The 14,422-nt window shown below is 58.4% G+C and overlaps 1 protein-coding gene across 8 annotated transcripts in view; it reads left to right on the top strand.

The window, feature by feature from the left end:
* Nucleotides 1-344: 344 nt before the first annotated feature.
* PIP5K1C (phosphatidylinositol-4-phosphate 5-kinase type 1 gamma) overlaps nt 345-14,422 on the top strand; it is a 43,569-nt gene continuing 29,491 nt past the window's right edge. For all 8 annotated transcript variants that reach the window (XR_014619180.1, XR_014619181.1, XR_014619182.1 and 5 more), the window contains exon 1: nt 345-606. Coding sequence is in view for 3 of the 8 variants with exons in the window: in XM_084302791.1 (XP_084158917.1) it covers nt 510-606 (97 nt within the window). In the remaining 5 variants the exon portion in view is untranslated. The remainder of the gene's footprint in view (nt 607-14,422) is intronic.

Here is a 14,422-nt window from a genome sequence, read left to right as displayed (position 1 = left end):
CCCGCCGCCGCTCCCCTCCCAGCAGCTCCGCAGCCCCGGGGCACGGCGTGGGGAGGGCAGCGCGTCCCGGAGGCCTCCCGGACACCCCCGGGGGCTCCCCCGAGGCCCCCGCTGCCGCCCCCCGGCCTCCCCCCGGTGCCCGGTGCCCCCCCCCCCCCCACCTCCATCCTCACGGAGCCCCCACCCCGGGCCCACCCCGGGTCCCCGCCGCCGTTGCCATGGCGACGTCCGGGCCCTCCCGGCCCGCAGGGGGCAGCACGGCCCCCGCCGCTCCGGCCCCGCCGCTCTGCGCAGCGCCGGGCCCCGGCCTCCCCCCCCCCCCCTCCCCTCCCCGCCCCCTCCGCCCTCCCGTCCATGGGCCCCGCCGCTCCCAGGCTGCTCAGCGACGGCGGCGGCGGCCGGAGCCGGGAGCAGCGCGGCGGAGGAGGAGGAGGAGGAGGAGGAAGGGGGGGGCGGCGCGGGCCCGGCCTCGGCCTGCCCCGGGCCTGTCCGCGCCCTCGGCGGCCGCCATGGAGCTGGAGGTGCCCGAGGAGGCGGCGGAGGGCTCGGCCGCGGCGGGGGCCGGTGCCGGCGCCATCAGCCCGGAGGGCCCGGACGCGGCAGGAGGTAACGGCCACTGCCCCGCCGGGGGGTGCCGGCCCCGCGCGGAGCCCTCCGAGCCCCCCCCCCCCCCGGCCCGTGTCCGCCTCCCCTTTCTCCCCTTCCCCCCCCCCCCCAGCCCGCAGTGGTTCAGCCCAGCCCCCCCCCTCCCCTCCCCACCGGGTGCGGGTGGTGCCTCGCTGCCCCCGGGGGGGGGGGGGGTTCCGCTGTCCCCCTTCTCCTCCTTCCCCCCCTCGTCCCCCCCAGTGCCGCGTGGTGCGCTCCGGCCGCCGCCCCCTGCAGTGGGGGGCCCGGAATGGTTCCGTCCGCGGGGGGGGGGGGAGCTCTCGGTGGTCGGGGCTGCTGCGGGGGGCGCCGCCTCGCACCGGGCCACGGCCCCCCCCACCCCCAACGCCACCCCCGGGGCTCGTTTTGGGGCCGGGGACCCACTTAGGAGCTCATTTGGGGGCTGGGGACCCCTTTAGGGCCTCGTTTGGTGGCTGGAGACCGTGTTGGGAACTCGTTTGGGGGCAGGGGACCCCCTTAGGAGCACATTTTGGGGCCGGGGACCCCTTTTAGGAGCTTGTTTTGGGGCCGGGGACCCCTTTGGGGGCTCGTTTTGGGGATGGGGACCCCTTTAGGAGCCAAACCGGGCCCCTCAGCCCCGGCCCCACTGCTGACAGCGGCTCCCGGGGGGTCCCCAAGTGGTTTTTGGAAGGGGACCCTCCCCGGCAGCAGGGAGCTGGAGGTCGGCGAGGATCCGCAGCCGCTCGGCTTGGGGCCTCGTGGAGGCCTCGGGACGTGTCCTGAGGAACAAAACCTTCAGGGCCGGCATCCAGGCGCGTTGGTGGCCGTGCAGGGCTGACCCGTCCCGTCCTGAGAGCCTCACCGCGGGGCTTTCGAAGGTGTTGTAACTGTTGTGGTTGAAAAAAGGAGTTTCAAAACCTGCCGCCTGTAAATGGCCGCTGAGCCCCTTCCTGAAGGAGCTCGCTCTGAGGAGCTGCAGGGGTCTGAAGGAGCCGTGCTGAGGAGGTCAGGGGGTCTGTGGACCCCTTGGGGTTGGGATATCTCGTCCCCAGGTGGCTGGGTGAGGAGGGATCGCTGCCCGGATACCTGTGCTGGCAGGGCTGGAGGCCAGGGGTTTGCCTTGCTGGAGAGCTGTCAGCACAAACTGACAGCAGGGCTGCCCCCCGCCCCTCTCCTCGCAGAGCTGGGGTCTGCAAATCCTCGTCCCAGGAGGGCTGAAGAGTTGACTTACGATTTCTTTCCATTCCTCCTGTCTTCCCGTTGCGTGGGTTGCGGCCTGCCCTTCGCTTACGGCTTAGGGCCTGGGCAGAAGCCTACAGCGTGTTCCTCAGGGCCGAGATCCCCTGCTTTAGGGGCTGGAGCGATGTCAGGGCGCTGTCTGTGCCCTGGCCCTGCAGCCGTCTCCCCGTGCCCGCAGCAGAGACCCCGGCTGGGTGCGTTGGGTGCAGACGGAGCCCCCAATACCAGCCGGGAGAGTGCAGGGTTGTGACACGAGGAGCAGCACCACGGCTCTTCCCTCTTTGCCATGATAACCACAAAGTGACTTCTGAAGGGCTGCTGAAAGCATTTTTATTTTTTTTTCTCAGTGAGCAGATTAGAGATAAAGGAAGAATTCCACCCCGTGGGGCACGAGCAGCTCGATCCATACCAACGTGATGGAGAGGGAAATTGGAGAGAGCTTATCAGCTTGAGGAAAAATCAAATGTAAACATCATCCCCAGCATGATTATGGTTCACAGCTTAGTTGGGTGTCACGTGCCTCTTCCCTGTGAAATGGTGCTAGCGAAGATGATGACAGGGGGAGTCAGCTAGGCAAAAACACGCAGAAAAACACCCTGTGCCTTGAACTTCTGGAGACCCTGCAGTTACTTCACAGTCAATAAGTCACAGCTCAGCTGCAGGCAAGGGGAGGAAAGCAGCGAAAATGGCATTCGGGCTGCTCCAGCAAATTAATTGGCCTTTAAGATGTGACCGGGCTGGGAATGTTCAGGGAAGCCGGGACTGTGGGGGCCGGGAGGGGTGCGAGGGGCAGTCCTGTCGGGTGTCCAGCCAGGCTGGAGAACCAGTGGAGGGGAGCGATCGATGTAAGATTGATCTAATTGCAATCAGCAGGCGCTGGGCCTGCCCACGTGCCCCGGTTGGCTCGCTGAGCGTCTCCAGGAGGGCTCCCCCGGGAGCACCCAGCGCGTGGTTTGGGACCGATTTTCGAAGCGGATCGCTGACACGACCGTTGTGGGCTCTCGCCAGATGCACAACCTTAAATACGGTTTTCCCATATAAGGTGGCTGCAGCCTGGAAAGCAGAAGCAGGAATTCCAGCGCTCTCTTTTTTTTCACCAACACGTCGTTCAGGCGCAGCCGGCTGAGTCCCGAAATAGGTCTGCCGAGGCTGGGCGCTACCCCGACGAAGGCGCGGGGAGCTGCTCTCGTCACATGCTGCTCCTGGCTTTGTCGCATTCGATTATTCCCTCTTTGGGCTGCTGAGCATGTTCCTGCGACCCCGTATTAATCTCTGGAGCCCCAGCAGGTGCCTCGTGCCCAACCTCACCGCTGTACCTGCTCCGGGAGCACGGGGCCGGTGCCATCTGCACGTAGGGGAGCTTCAGGAGTTCCCTGGGGTCAATTAACCCGCACGCTGCACCTTTTATACCATGCAGGGGAATATCAGCGGTGGAGCTGGAGGAGAAACGCGTGCCAGCTGGTAGCACGGCGAGGGCTGGGAGTGTTTGGGTGGCGGTGACCTTCAGCAGCCTGGTTCGCACGCCCCGCTGTCGGGGAGGGCAGGGGGGTGGCTGTGTTTGAGCTCACAGATAGCAGCAGAACAGGAGAAAAAGTCCCGGGTGGGTTTTCCTGTTTCCCAAACCCAGGTCTCTTATTTATTTATTTTTAAAGCCTGGTGGTCCCCTTTAAATTCAGTTTTCGTTTGGTGACCCAGCTGACGGAGCCGCTTCCCTTCTGCTGCCTCCCAAGCTGTCGTCTCCTAGGCCTGCGAGCTGGGTCGCTTTGTGGACGTGCTGAAGAACGGGATTGATCTCAGTCACATCAGGCTGGATGTGGGTGACCACAGACCAGGCAGAAGCTGATTTTGGCAGCCCTGTGCAGGCGCAGAGCCCCGGCTGTTCGCACAGGCTCCCAGCTGGGAGCTGCTGCAGGGGGACAGCCCTGCACGGCGCTTGCTGCGTCCTCACCCGTCCGTGCCTGGTGCAGGCACCGAGGGAAGCACAACGTTGTCGTTTCCTGTAAGTCGTTGGCAAAGCTGTGCTGCTGGCACCAGCACCTTCTCCCTGTTTGCTGCCTGCTGCTGGTTGCACCGCTCTGCCTTCAACAAACAGGCGCAGCCGCTCGCCTTGTCCCCCGAGGGGAGGATGCTGCAAGGAAGGCGCGTGCCGTGCCCCCTGCCTGCGTGCGGCCGCTTCCACAGCGATCACACAACGGGAGCCCAGCTGAAAAGTAAATCAAGGCACTGCGAGGGATGCTGAGCAGAAGGCTGTTTGATGCTGGAATTGAAGCGCAAAAGTGCAGGGAAGAAGAGGGTGAAGTTAAAAGCGATGGTTTGCGAGAAGTGAATTTGGTCCTGATCTGTATCAGCGCTGGGTGTCTCAGCAGAGCGCCCAGCATCGCTCGCCTGCCCGCCTGGGTCGCTGCATGCTGAAAGGGAAAGCGTGTCCTGGCTTTTCAAGCTTCCCACCTCCTCTCTGAGCGCTTTGGAGGCTGTGGCAGGGGCGGCTGGCCTCTCCGAGCAGCCCTGAAAGAGCCACTGACAAAAAGGTGACGTTGTGGTTTTTCCTCCTTTAGGTAGGTCTCCGAAATGCTTTGTTCCTAGGCAGCCTGGCACTCGTCGTGTCTTTCAGCGTTTGCCAGTAGCCGAGTTAACCTCAGAACTTTTTCTGGGAAACGTTTTCTGTAATTAAAAAGCTAAAAGCAATCAGAGCAGCATTTCTGTCACTTTGTCTCTCCTCACCCACGTGTTTGAGCAGAAGACGCTGTCAACCCCTAATTAAGTGTCGTTGTCTTCCATCGTGTGTTTTTGCGGCTTCCCCGGCGTACGTGTGGGTTTTTGCACTGGCTTGTGGTGAATAACCCAGGCTGAGTCAGAGCACGTGCTGCAGCGGCGAGGAGGAAATCGGGAGGCCCCGGTGCCCTCGGTTGCCCTGGGGCTCACGGCTCGTCCCATGGTGTTGTGCCTTGCTCCCCTCGCACCTCTGCAGCAGCTCGCCGTCACAGCCTGCACCTTGGCTTCTCTTCCCCCTTTCCTTGAAGAAAGCAAAGCCACCGCTCTGTCCTAGCGCCGTTTAAAGGTTGCAGATGCCTCAAACTTAGAGTCAGCGTGCAGCGTGAGTGGGTCTCTTCAATGTTCCCTGGTGCCCAGGAAGAGGCTGTGATTCTGAGGACGGGCAGCGTTATTTTACAGCGTGGAGACACAATTGACAGACTATGCAAACGGCAGTAACGAGAACTGCCCCTGGATAATTGCACAGATCCGGAGCTGCAGAAAGCGAACCTCACAATGCCCAATCACCGCCTGCACGGCTGGGATCCGGAGCGAGGAACAGGGGGGGCACAGCCCTCCTCTCGTCTGTAATTAGCAGAATCTGCATGTTCTCTCTGCGGAAATTGCTGCTTGCTAGGAAACTTGGAGAGGGTGGGGAAGGCTCCCGGGGAGAGAACAGAAGCGGGAAGCCAGCTGCCTGCCCGGGGTCGGTGCTGCTGCTGTGGGAAGGAAGGGGACGTGTGGGGTGCTGCCACCTGTAGCTGCTCCGGCACAGGCAGCGGTGTCACAGCCTGGGGACTGTCACAATTCCAGCCTGGGCACATTCACTGCTGCTGCTGGAGGAGCCTGGGGATGTGTCGGGCATGGGCACGCTGCAAGCGTGGGGAACTTGGTGCCGGCCAAACCCCTGGTGTCTGAAAGCAGCTTCTCACTTTACTGCACGATGTTACATCTCTCCCCACCGCTCAGGGGCACGATGTTTAATTCGGCTTCCACCTGTGCTCTGGCTGCTCGGGGTTTGTGCTCGGTGGCAGCTGCTGAGCCGTGCTCTGGCGTGGGGCTCGCTGGCTCCTGCAGACCTGGCTCTGAGGGTCCCCGTAGCAAAGCAGGGATTTTCCTGTCATTTAAACTTGCAGTGCTTCCTCTGGTGGAGCTCTGTCAAACTTCTGGTTTATTTAACCCATTCTGTGTCCCTATACTATGGTAGACATCTACAAATTTCTTCTTTGGGTCTTCTGTTCTGAGGATGCTTTGAGTTAGGTGGGTGTCTGCTCCTGTACAGAATTTAGTACTTAAGAGTAACTCCCCAGCTGTTTCGTTGCTTTGTTTGTTTTGTTTGTTTGTTTTTTTCCATAGGAGGCAGAGAGATCTGCTCTTGAGCCCAGGTAGCTGTGTTCACGCAGCCATTTGCAGGGCTGGTGTTGGCAGCCTCTCCCACACACCCCAGGCTCAGCACACGTCGGGTGCTGCCCTTCAGAACGGGTGCTTCGGATGCTCTGGGCCCTGCTGGTGACCATGTTAGGATCCTGCAAGAGTAGAATTAACCGGGATCATTTCCTCCCTTTCATTTGCTGCCTGGCAAGCTGCTATTTCCATTGCCAGTTCCACCTTTCTCTCCCCATTGGCGTTGGCTGTGCTCAGCTGCTGCTTTGTTTTGCTGCCCCGAGTGAGTTGAGGTCTGGATCTGCGGGGGCTGGTGACACAGCCTGATGGAACTGAGGGCTGGCATGGCAAACACGGGGAATCTCCAGTAAAATAAGCATCATCTGCGAAGTCACTCCCGTGTGAGTTCAAACCTGATGTGTGGGCGTCCTTCCAGCCTCCCTGCCCAGGGCTGGGTGCCCACCCGGCGTGCCATCGAGCGCGGGGTCTCTGAGCCCCTGGTGGGGCAGGAAGGGTGGGGAGCAAGGAGCTGGGCAGCACCACTGTTAGACCACGTGTTTAGCACAGAGGTAACGTGGTTGTCTCAGTCTGTTCTCCCTTTCCTGCAGAGTCCCAGCCACGTGTGCTTGGCACAGCCCCGCTTTGCTGTTTTTACCCTCAGAGCGTTTTGTGACCTTTGCAGGCTTTTCTGCCAGTTTCTTACCAAAAAAACAACCTCTCCACCACTGGAGCAAAACAGCAGCAGTTGTGTTTAAGCTAAATGGCTTCAAGGTGTTCCCAATTATGGTTTTTAGGGTGGAATTTCTGACTTGTGGGTGGAACAGATTTGGTTTGAAGGGCGAGTTAATAGCATCCTCCCGAGCTCCTGCCGCCTTACTCGTGTTTTTCTCCGGTTGGAATTGGGCAGCGGCGCAGTTACGGTAACGCCTCAGTCACTGTGCAAGGAGCTGCGTAAACATCGTCCCAAAACTGCTCCTTTCAGCCTGCTGGTGAGGAAGGTTTGGTTTGGAAGGGCCGCATGGTTTTTCAGTCCTCACTTAGGGTCGTGTGAGCTGAGGTAATTAAGGTCACTTTACATCAATTTGAGAAACTTGAGCGTTAGGTTGGCACGTCGGTGCAGCTCACAAAGCTTTTGGAACGTCTGAGAAATATTTTTATGTAACTGGTAGGTTGGGAAAGATTTGGGGAAGTCTTTCCAAAGCCGAAGACACAGCTCTGAAGGCTGCAAGGCTTGAAGCGGGCTGGGGGCTTGCAGCGGCCGATCTCACCGACACAGCACGTGCTGCTGCTCTCTTGTGGGTCAGCACAAACGGTGGGATCCTGGTGGGTCTGGGGTCAGGCACTGCTGCTCTTCCTCTCTTGGATCCTGCCTGGTTTCGTTGCGTTTCTGTACAGCTTTATCAGAGGCCGGGCAGCTTCTGGCCACGCAGAAGCCAAACTTTCCTTAGGTTTTGCCTCTGATGTCCACTGGATCAGGATTTTACTCAAGGTCCTGAAGATCTGAGGGATTTAAGGAAAGCCTTCGGGCTTGGCGTGAGGCCCAGAAACCCAAGTTTCTAGTTTGCAAAGTAAAATGAAGGTGATTAGCTGGAGTCTCTCGCTGCCACCGTCTGGGTGGCCTGGTTTCCTTTTGCAGAGCGCCTCGTTGGGGCGAGGGGGAAGGTGAAGCTCATGATGCTGAACTGCGGGCAGAGGGGAGGCTCCGGCACGAGGCAGAAGCAGTTTTGTTTTGCTGACCCCTCTGAAAGGAGAGGGAAAACTCGTCTGTACCTTAATGCTCGCTTGATCCCTGCTTGTGTGTTCGGCAGCACAAGGAAAACGTTATCAAAGCCTCTAGCGCAGGCAGGGTACAGCTGCAGCAGCGCTTCTCTCCCTGTAGTCTCTCTGATGGACCAAATTCCGTGGACTTTTCAAGGCAGAATTGCCCATGGCAGCATTTTCCAAAGGGAGGCAGCTGGCTGAAATCACCACCTTCCCCAGCATGTCCAGAGGGGCTTTGCACCGGCAGCCGCTGGGGTTAGGGGCTGATGTGAAACTCGGGTCCCTCCAGTTTCCTGGGTTTTGCCCTATTTTTTGTCTGCATCCCATGCATCCCCACGCCAAGAGGAAGAGGGATGCAATCGGGAATCTCTGTGAGGGCAGCTGCAATACCTGAAACCACCCAAAATGTCCCTGGTAAATCAGTGGCTCTGAAACGACAGCTCTCCCTCCGTGCAGCCTTGGTGCCGCTCTCGCCATCTGTCTGGGCGCGTGGTGATGGGGGCAGCGTACAAGACGCAGGGTTTGCTGGCAGAGAAGCAAGCTATAGAGATGTAAAACAGGCCCAAACTTCAAAGCTGGAACGAAGGCAGCAGAAAATGAGAGCGTCTCGAAGCTGTGCCTGTCGGCGCCGAGTGCCGTGCGCTGCGTGACAGCGCGAGCACTGCCCAGGTGGGACCCGGGCATAAGGCAAAGGGGGGCCCATGGATGCTGGTGGGCTGTGGGCTCAGATAGCACCTGCCAGGGGATAATTCTCGTGTTTGTAAGGACTGTTCAGTGATTGGGGCTGAAATCCGGAAGAGCAGCCATTTATTCACTTATTCTTCCTTTATTACTTTTTTTTTTCCCTGTAATGCTAACTTATGTCCCAAGATAACTTTTTCTAGGGGATGCAGATTGTGCTGCGTTCGATTTTTCTAGTAACAGTTTATAAAGCCTCTGCTTGGGAGAAGCTGAAATGTTAATTCCTTAAAGGTGCTTTTCTGATGCGTGTGCTGCTTTTAATCCCAGAATACTTCCGCTCAGGCCGGCATCTCTTCGGGTTTAAATTCATTTGGATGGAAGAAAAATGATGACATGGTCTTTCTCCACCTCGGTCTCTGAGGGCTGGCTGTTTGTTTTCGTTTCGGTGCTAAGCAGGAGTCCCTGGTGGATTAACTATCTGGGACGCTCCGCCGAGAGCCAGGCTTCCAGCCCGGTAATGCCAGGAAATGCTTATTAAAGCAAATGAGAAGCTGAAGGAGTGAGCACCCTGAAATTGCTACCTGATTTTTGTGGCTCCTTCGCTGCCCAGCCCCGGCATTTCTCGTGTATAACCCTCAGAGCCCTGACAGCCGTGGGGCTGTGCCTGTAAAGTGAGACCAAGACCAGGCAGGGCACTCGTGTTTTTTGGACAGCAGCGCCCGGATCCGTTTCCCTGGAACGCAGTGAACTCGGCTGCCCGTTGTGTGCCAGCTCCAGAGGTGGTCAATACGGGCTGGTGTTAAATCGAGGAGCCTCCAGGGATGATCTGCTGATGGTGTGCACTGCTTGGCAGGGCTCTGGTCGCTGCTCAGAGCCTGGTTTGGGAGGAACTGATGCCTGCAAACTGCTCTCGTGTTGGTGGGAAGGCAAGTGTAGAGACTGAGGGCTCCTAACCGATCTCGGAGAGGACAAACGGCTTCTCCAGCTCCCAGGACTGAAAACCCAAAGAATAATTTTATTCTGAGTGTTTCTTTTTTTTTTTTTTTTTTTTTTTTTTTTTTTTTTCTAAACTGAAAGCCAGGAGGAGGAGAAGGCTGGGAATGACCAGCATGCAGAGCAAAGTGTCACTTGGAGAGGTGAGGTGGGTTTTTCGCACCATCCAATAAAAACAAAACTTAAATGCAGGTTTTCTCTGAGGTGGGGTGAAAAACTACTGAATTGGTAACAACGCGGAGCTCTCCAAGGGCTATGGGAGGACAGGATGAGACGTGCCTGAATGGCAGCTGCTCGTCTAAAGGAAAAACAAAGAGATTACCAGCAGAAGTGGCAAGTGCTGCCTCTTACTTCGTGTTTTCTATTAGAGCTTCTGCTTTGGGTTGCTCTGACTTGCCAAGACAGCGGTCTCCATGTGTCCTTTGCCTTATGGTTGGCCTTTAAGTTCTGGCAAAACCGATGCACCCACTTCAGCAAAGAGGAACTGGAGAAGCGTTGTCCCTGCCCGGAGCCTCAGAGCCCTTCAGCTCAGCCATGGCCATTGTTGAATGACCTCGCCGTGCCCGCAGGCTGGCTCTGCTTCCTCAGAGCTGCCTTTGGCTCTTCCCATGGACATCCAGCAGCTCCAAGCCTTTCGACTTGCATTTTGCTGTGCTTTGTGCAAATAACTCCTGGAAGTCTCAGCGATGACGGCGGAGGAGCCCCGCTGCTTGGTGGTCTGCGAGAAGATTGCTGGGCTGGGAGCTGGGGAAGGAGAAGCTGAACTGGTGGGACTTCTTACCTGGGGTTTTACCTTCCCTGCTGAGAGCTGTTCAGGAGCTGTCAGCCAGCAGCACTGCCCGTTTCTTTTTCTTCCTCCCACCCCACAACACACACCGCTGCCATACGGCTCAGCTCCTGCAGGTCTCTGCCCCCTGAGCTGGGAGCAGGAACCCAAACCTCCCCCGTGTGCTGTGGGGTCGCCGTGTGATGTTTGCTCGGCTGACTCCTGGGTTTCTCCCCAAACCCAGGAGCAGACCGTGCTGTCCCAGCTTCCTCCAAGTTGGGAGCAGCGTGTGTGTGGCTGATGTGTGTCGTGGTGGTAAGGTTCAGGTGCATGGCTTCGTTTCAGGCTTTACTGAAGTCTTGGTGAGCAGTTTTAAAGCTCCTGAAAGACATTTTTTACAAAACCGTGTGGTTCAGAAGTGGTGGGCTTTGGTTCACTCAATGCTGCTGTCTTCAGTTTCTGTTTTCCATACCTATTCCCCATAGAGGAGCCCCAGTTTTCCCCTGTACCAGGCAGAAGCTGAGTGAAGCCCCAAGATGGGCTCAGCATCAACTTGTTCACGGTTCAGGACCGGTTCAGGACCTGGGAGACAAGAAGTTTTCCCAGTTGCACCTCAGACTTGTGCCTGCTGAACGTGGTCCTCTCAGCGCCTGTGTCTCGGGCTCTCCCCAGGTGTGCTCATCTCTGCAGCCCGATGCTCCCCGCATCCACCTTTGTGTTCAGTGAGCTCCTGCTGTGCCTGCGCTTAGGGTGCGTACCTGTGCTTAGGGTGGAAGAGATCTTGCTCTCAAACGAGGACATAAAAGGCTGGAGCTGCTCGTTGTTATACAGCAGCAGCAAGTGCCTGGCTTGGCCTCCCAGTGCAGATGCTCCTGGCCGGGCTGGAGAAGCTGCTTCCCTGCCCTGGGTCGTGAGCCAGCTGCAGACCTGTGCCAGGAGGAGCCTCTTGGCCACGTTGTGCTTCCCGGTGTTGGAGGAGGCTGTCCCCGATCTCCAGCATAATGCAACAGCCACATCCCTGCAGCCCAGCGCAGGCAGCAGGTTTCCTTCTTGCCTTCTAGGCCCGTCTCACCTATTTGCATTTATGCCAAGCTCTAGAAGTCTTTTCAAAAGCTTTGTTGATTTTTATTTTCTCCAGGTTACTTATTTTCAGCGAGTAGCTGAGTCACTGGCTGCCACGCCACGGCCAGGCTCCCGGGGAGAGAAGAGGCTGGTTGCTGAAACTTGGAGTTAGGGATTTTGGCAGCACACTTCATCTTTTGAGCTTGTCCTGCCGTGGCTTGTTTTGTTCCATCTGTTCAGGTGCCTTTGTTAGAGCAGAGCGGGAGCATCAGACCAAAACACTCCGGTCACAGAGAGCACAAGTGGCCATAACAAGGTGAGAAGAGAATGGGGTGGCGAGCAGCAGTTAAATTCATTTTTAACCTGCAGTCCCCTGCACCTTGCAGCAGCAGTTTTCTCCCTGGAGGTTTTCCCTTGGCCTCACGGCGTGGGGACGTGGTCTGATGGAGCTGCTGCTGTCGGCGAGGTTTGCTCACAGCCACGAGGTGAGGACCAGAGCGTTGGTGCCTCCTTGGTCTGGGGCTGTTGGCTGTCCCGGATCCACCTGCAGGAAAGGATTTGTGGTGTCTGGGATGGGTTAAGCAGAGTTTACCCTACAGGGCAGGCCAGCCACGGGGCTGCTGGTGGGCTTGGGTGGGTTGTGTGGAGCCACGTAGAGAGGGTGGAGGTGGTGCTGGGGAGCAGCTCAGCGCCAGCCAGACCTGGCCTTCAGCCACACGCGAGTCGGCGTCGTTAGTGCTGTGCGAGGCCAAGAAATCTGATCGCTCGCTGCCTGGCGGGCTCGGATGAGACCTGCACGCAGCCCGAGGCCTTGGAAGTTCTCCTTGTTACAGCAGCAAAAGCTCAGGTTTGTACGGACGCAGAGACCCGGAGTGAAGACGCGCCACCGGTACCCTGTTCCTATCCCATCTGTGGAATTGCGGGTTTTTCACAGAATCACAAAATCATCTAGGTTGGAAGAGACCTCCAGGATCCTTGTCAACTCGAGGGCTGTGCCTGTTATCCCCGCCGGGGGGACGTGCTGTCGTGGGGCTGCGTCCCACACCGAGCTCAGAAAGCAGTCAGGTCTGGAACCGCGACCTGCCACTTCTGCCTTTGAAACCTGGGTCTGAAACCGGCAGAAATTGCAGGTGTCTCCCCTTTCCTCTCCCACCCAGGCCTTGTCCTCGGCACCGTGACACCGAATCCGTGTCCCTCGCAGTGCCCGGGGAAGGGGGGCTCGCTCCACCTGGTGCCCGCGGCCCGAAGGACTTTGTGTCAGTGACGCACGCTGTGCGCGACCCCGTTCTGAAATCCCCTTTTAGTCTTCGGAGTTTGAGCACCCCAGGAAAATCTCTGTCAAGTGACATTAGCAGGAGTGGAATTAAACCTTAGAGGATTTAGCCGAGCAGCTTTGGCTGCAGAGTAGATCAGGAAATAGCCCGCTCCTTAAAACTCCAGGTGCGTCTTCAGGACGGCTCGGGAAGGGTGGCCCTCGGGCAGCTGTGTGCCCTTTGGCCAGGGCTGCCTCTGCTTTTGGGGCTTTTGGGGTTTGCTCCTGGTTGTGGTGCTGAGCTCCCACAGCCCTAAAGCTGTGCTCTCTGTGTAACTTCTGTGTGTCCTGGCTTTGGGGTGGGCCGTGATTGGGAACTTTGGGGCAGGTTTCTTTACTCGCTGTGACTGTATTAATGGACTTCAGCACCTCTTCCAAAAGGTCTGAAAATGGGGCGTGTGGGAAGGGAGACACCTTTCTTAATTTAGCCTGGAAATAATTCCCGGCAGTAAACGAGCAACGGGACGAAGCTCTGTCAAGTAACACGGACAGGGAGATGCTGTGAAGTGGTGCAAGCCATGAACAGCCTGGGAGGGATTCCCAGCTCGGAGCACTGAGAAAGGGCTGAGGGCTGAGGTGGGGGACAGACTGATGTCTCCTATAACCCAAATTCCTGAGCTCTCAGTGTCTGCTGGACTGATGTCTGATGGTGCTCAGGGGACAGGGGCGAGCTCTGGACTGAGCCCTTGCGCTGTGCTGCCTTGTGCTCCTGCGGCCTGGGTGGGGAAACGGCTCTCCGGGGCCTTGTGGCTGTAGAAAACCACATCTAAAGCAGCAAAGGGTGGTTGGTGCTGGCCGCACGGGGACCAGCACTGCATTCAGGTCCCTGTTTTTGTGCCGCAGCACAGCTTGGGAGGACGTCAGGAGAGGGATTCTGCCCCCTCTTGCCTTTTCACTCCAAGCTACAGCTCCGCTGCCGGCTGGGACCTCTGCTGGGGGATGCAGGGCTCGTCCTGCCCCGAGCCGAGGCTGCTGGATGCCACAGCTCTGCTGAGCGACCCGAAGGAACGTGGCTTCAAAGTGCTGGCCTCTGATGGCCTGGCTCTAAATTGGCGTCGTGGTTTCGCTGCTGGGTGTCGGGGGCGCAGGGAGCTGGCTCCGGCCTGGGTGCGCTTCCCGGCGCGCCGCTTGCTGCCTGTAATTAATCCTAATCAAGCTTTGCTCTGCATTCAGGCAGGCAGACTCGGGCTTGAAGGCCGCAATAAGGAGCAGAGCCGGGGGCTAGGAAGAGGCCGGCGTCCCCGCCGCAGCTGCCGGCTGCCGACCTTGGGCACGTCTCGCCCGCTGCCCCGCGGGGAGGGCGCCCGGACGTGCCGGGGAGCGCGTTCTGCTCGCTCCTCCCGCCACCGGCGGCGTGGAAGGCGGCAGGAACGCCGCGTTCAGATAAGGCTGCACCTTTCCCACCCAGCAGATGCGAGCCCGAGCGTCCCACTGGATTGCATAATTACAGCGTGGAGCCGAGCGGCTGCAGCCTTTTTCCGCTGTTGGGCGTCAGCTGTTGTGTGCGCGCTGCTCTTGATGAGGTTTTTGTTTTTGCTTTGTTGTCAGATGTGTCACACGGTTCGGGGTAGGCGCTCGGAAATTGTACTTTTTTTTCTGCGTGCAGCTGATCCGAGACAAGGAAACAAATCAGTTCCTTTTAAATTTCATTTCCCCTGTCTTGTCCTGCTCGTTCCCCGCTGTAATTGGGCTTCCCTGCTGCAAGCGCGTTTTGGTTAGCTGTCAGGGGAACGTTCCAGCAGGGCACGTCCTGGCTCAGCACTCCGCATCCCGAGGAGCTGATCCCATCCGGCACCCGGGCAGGAGCGCGTTGCCTCCCGCTTGTGCCCGGCCTCCTGCTCTGGGGTAAATGGGTTATTTCCGAGGCA

Source organism: Netta rufina (assembly GCF_964035555.1).
Source record: "Netta rufina genome assembly, chromosome: 28".
Classification (NCBI taxonomy): Eukaryota; Metazoa; Chordata; class Aves; order Anseriformes; family Anatidae; genus Netta; species Netta rufina.
Note: the sequence above shows the minus strand (reverse complement) of the source record. Positions and strands in the feature narration are given on the sequence as shown.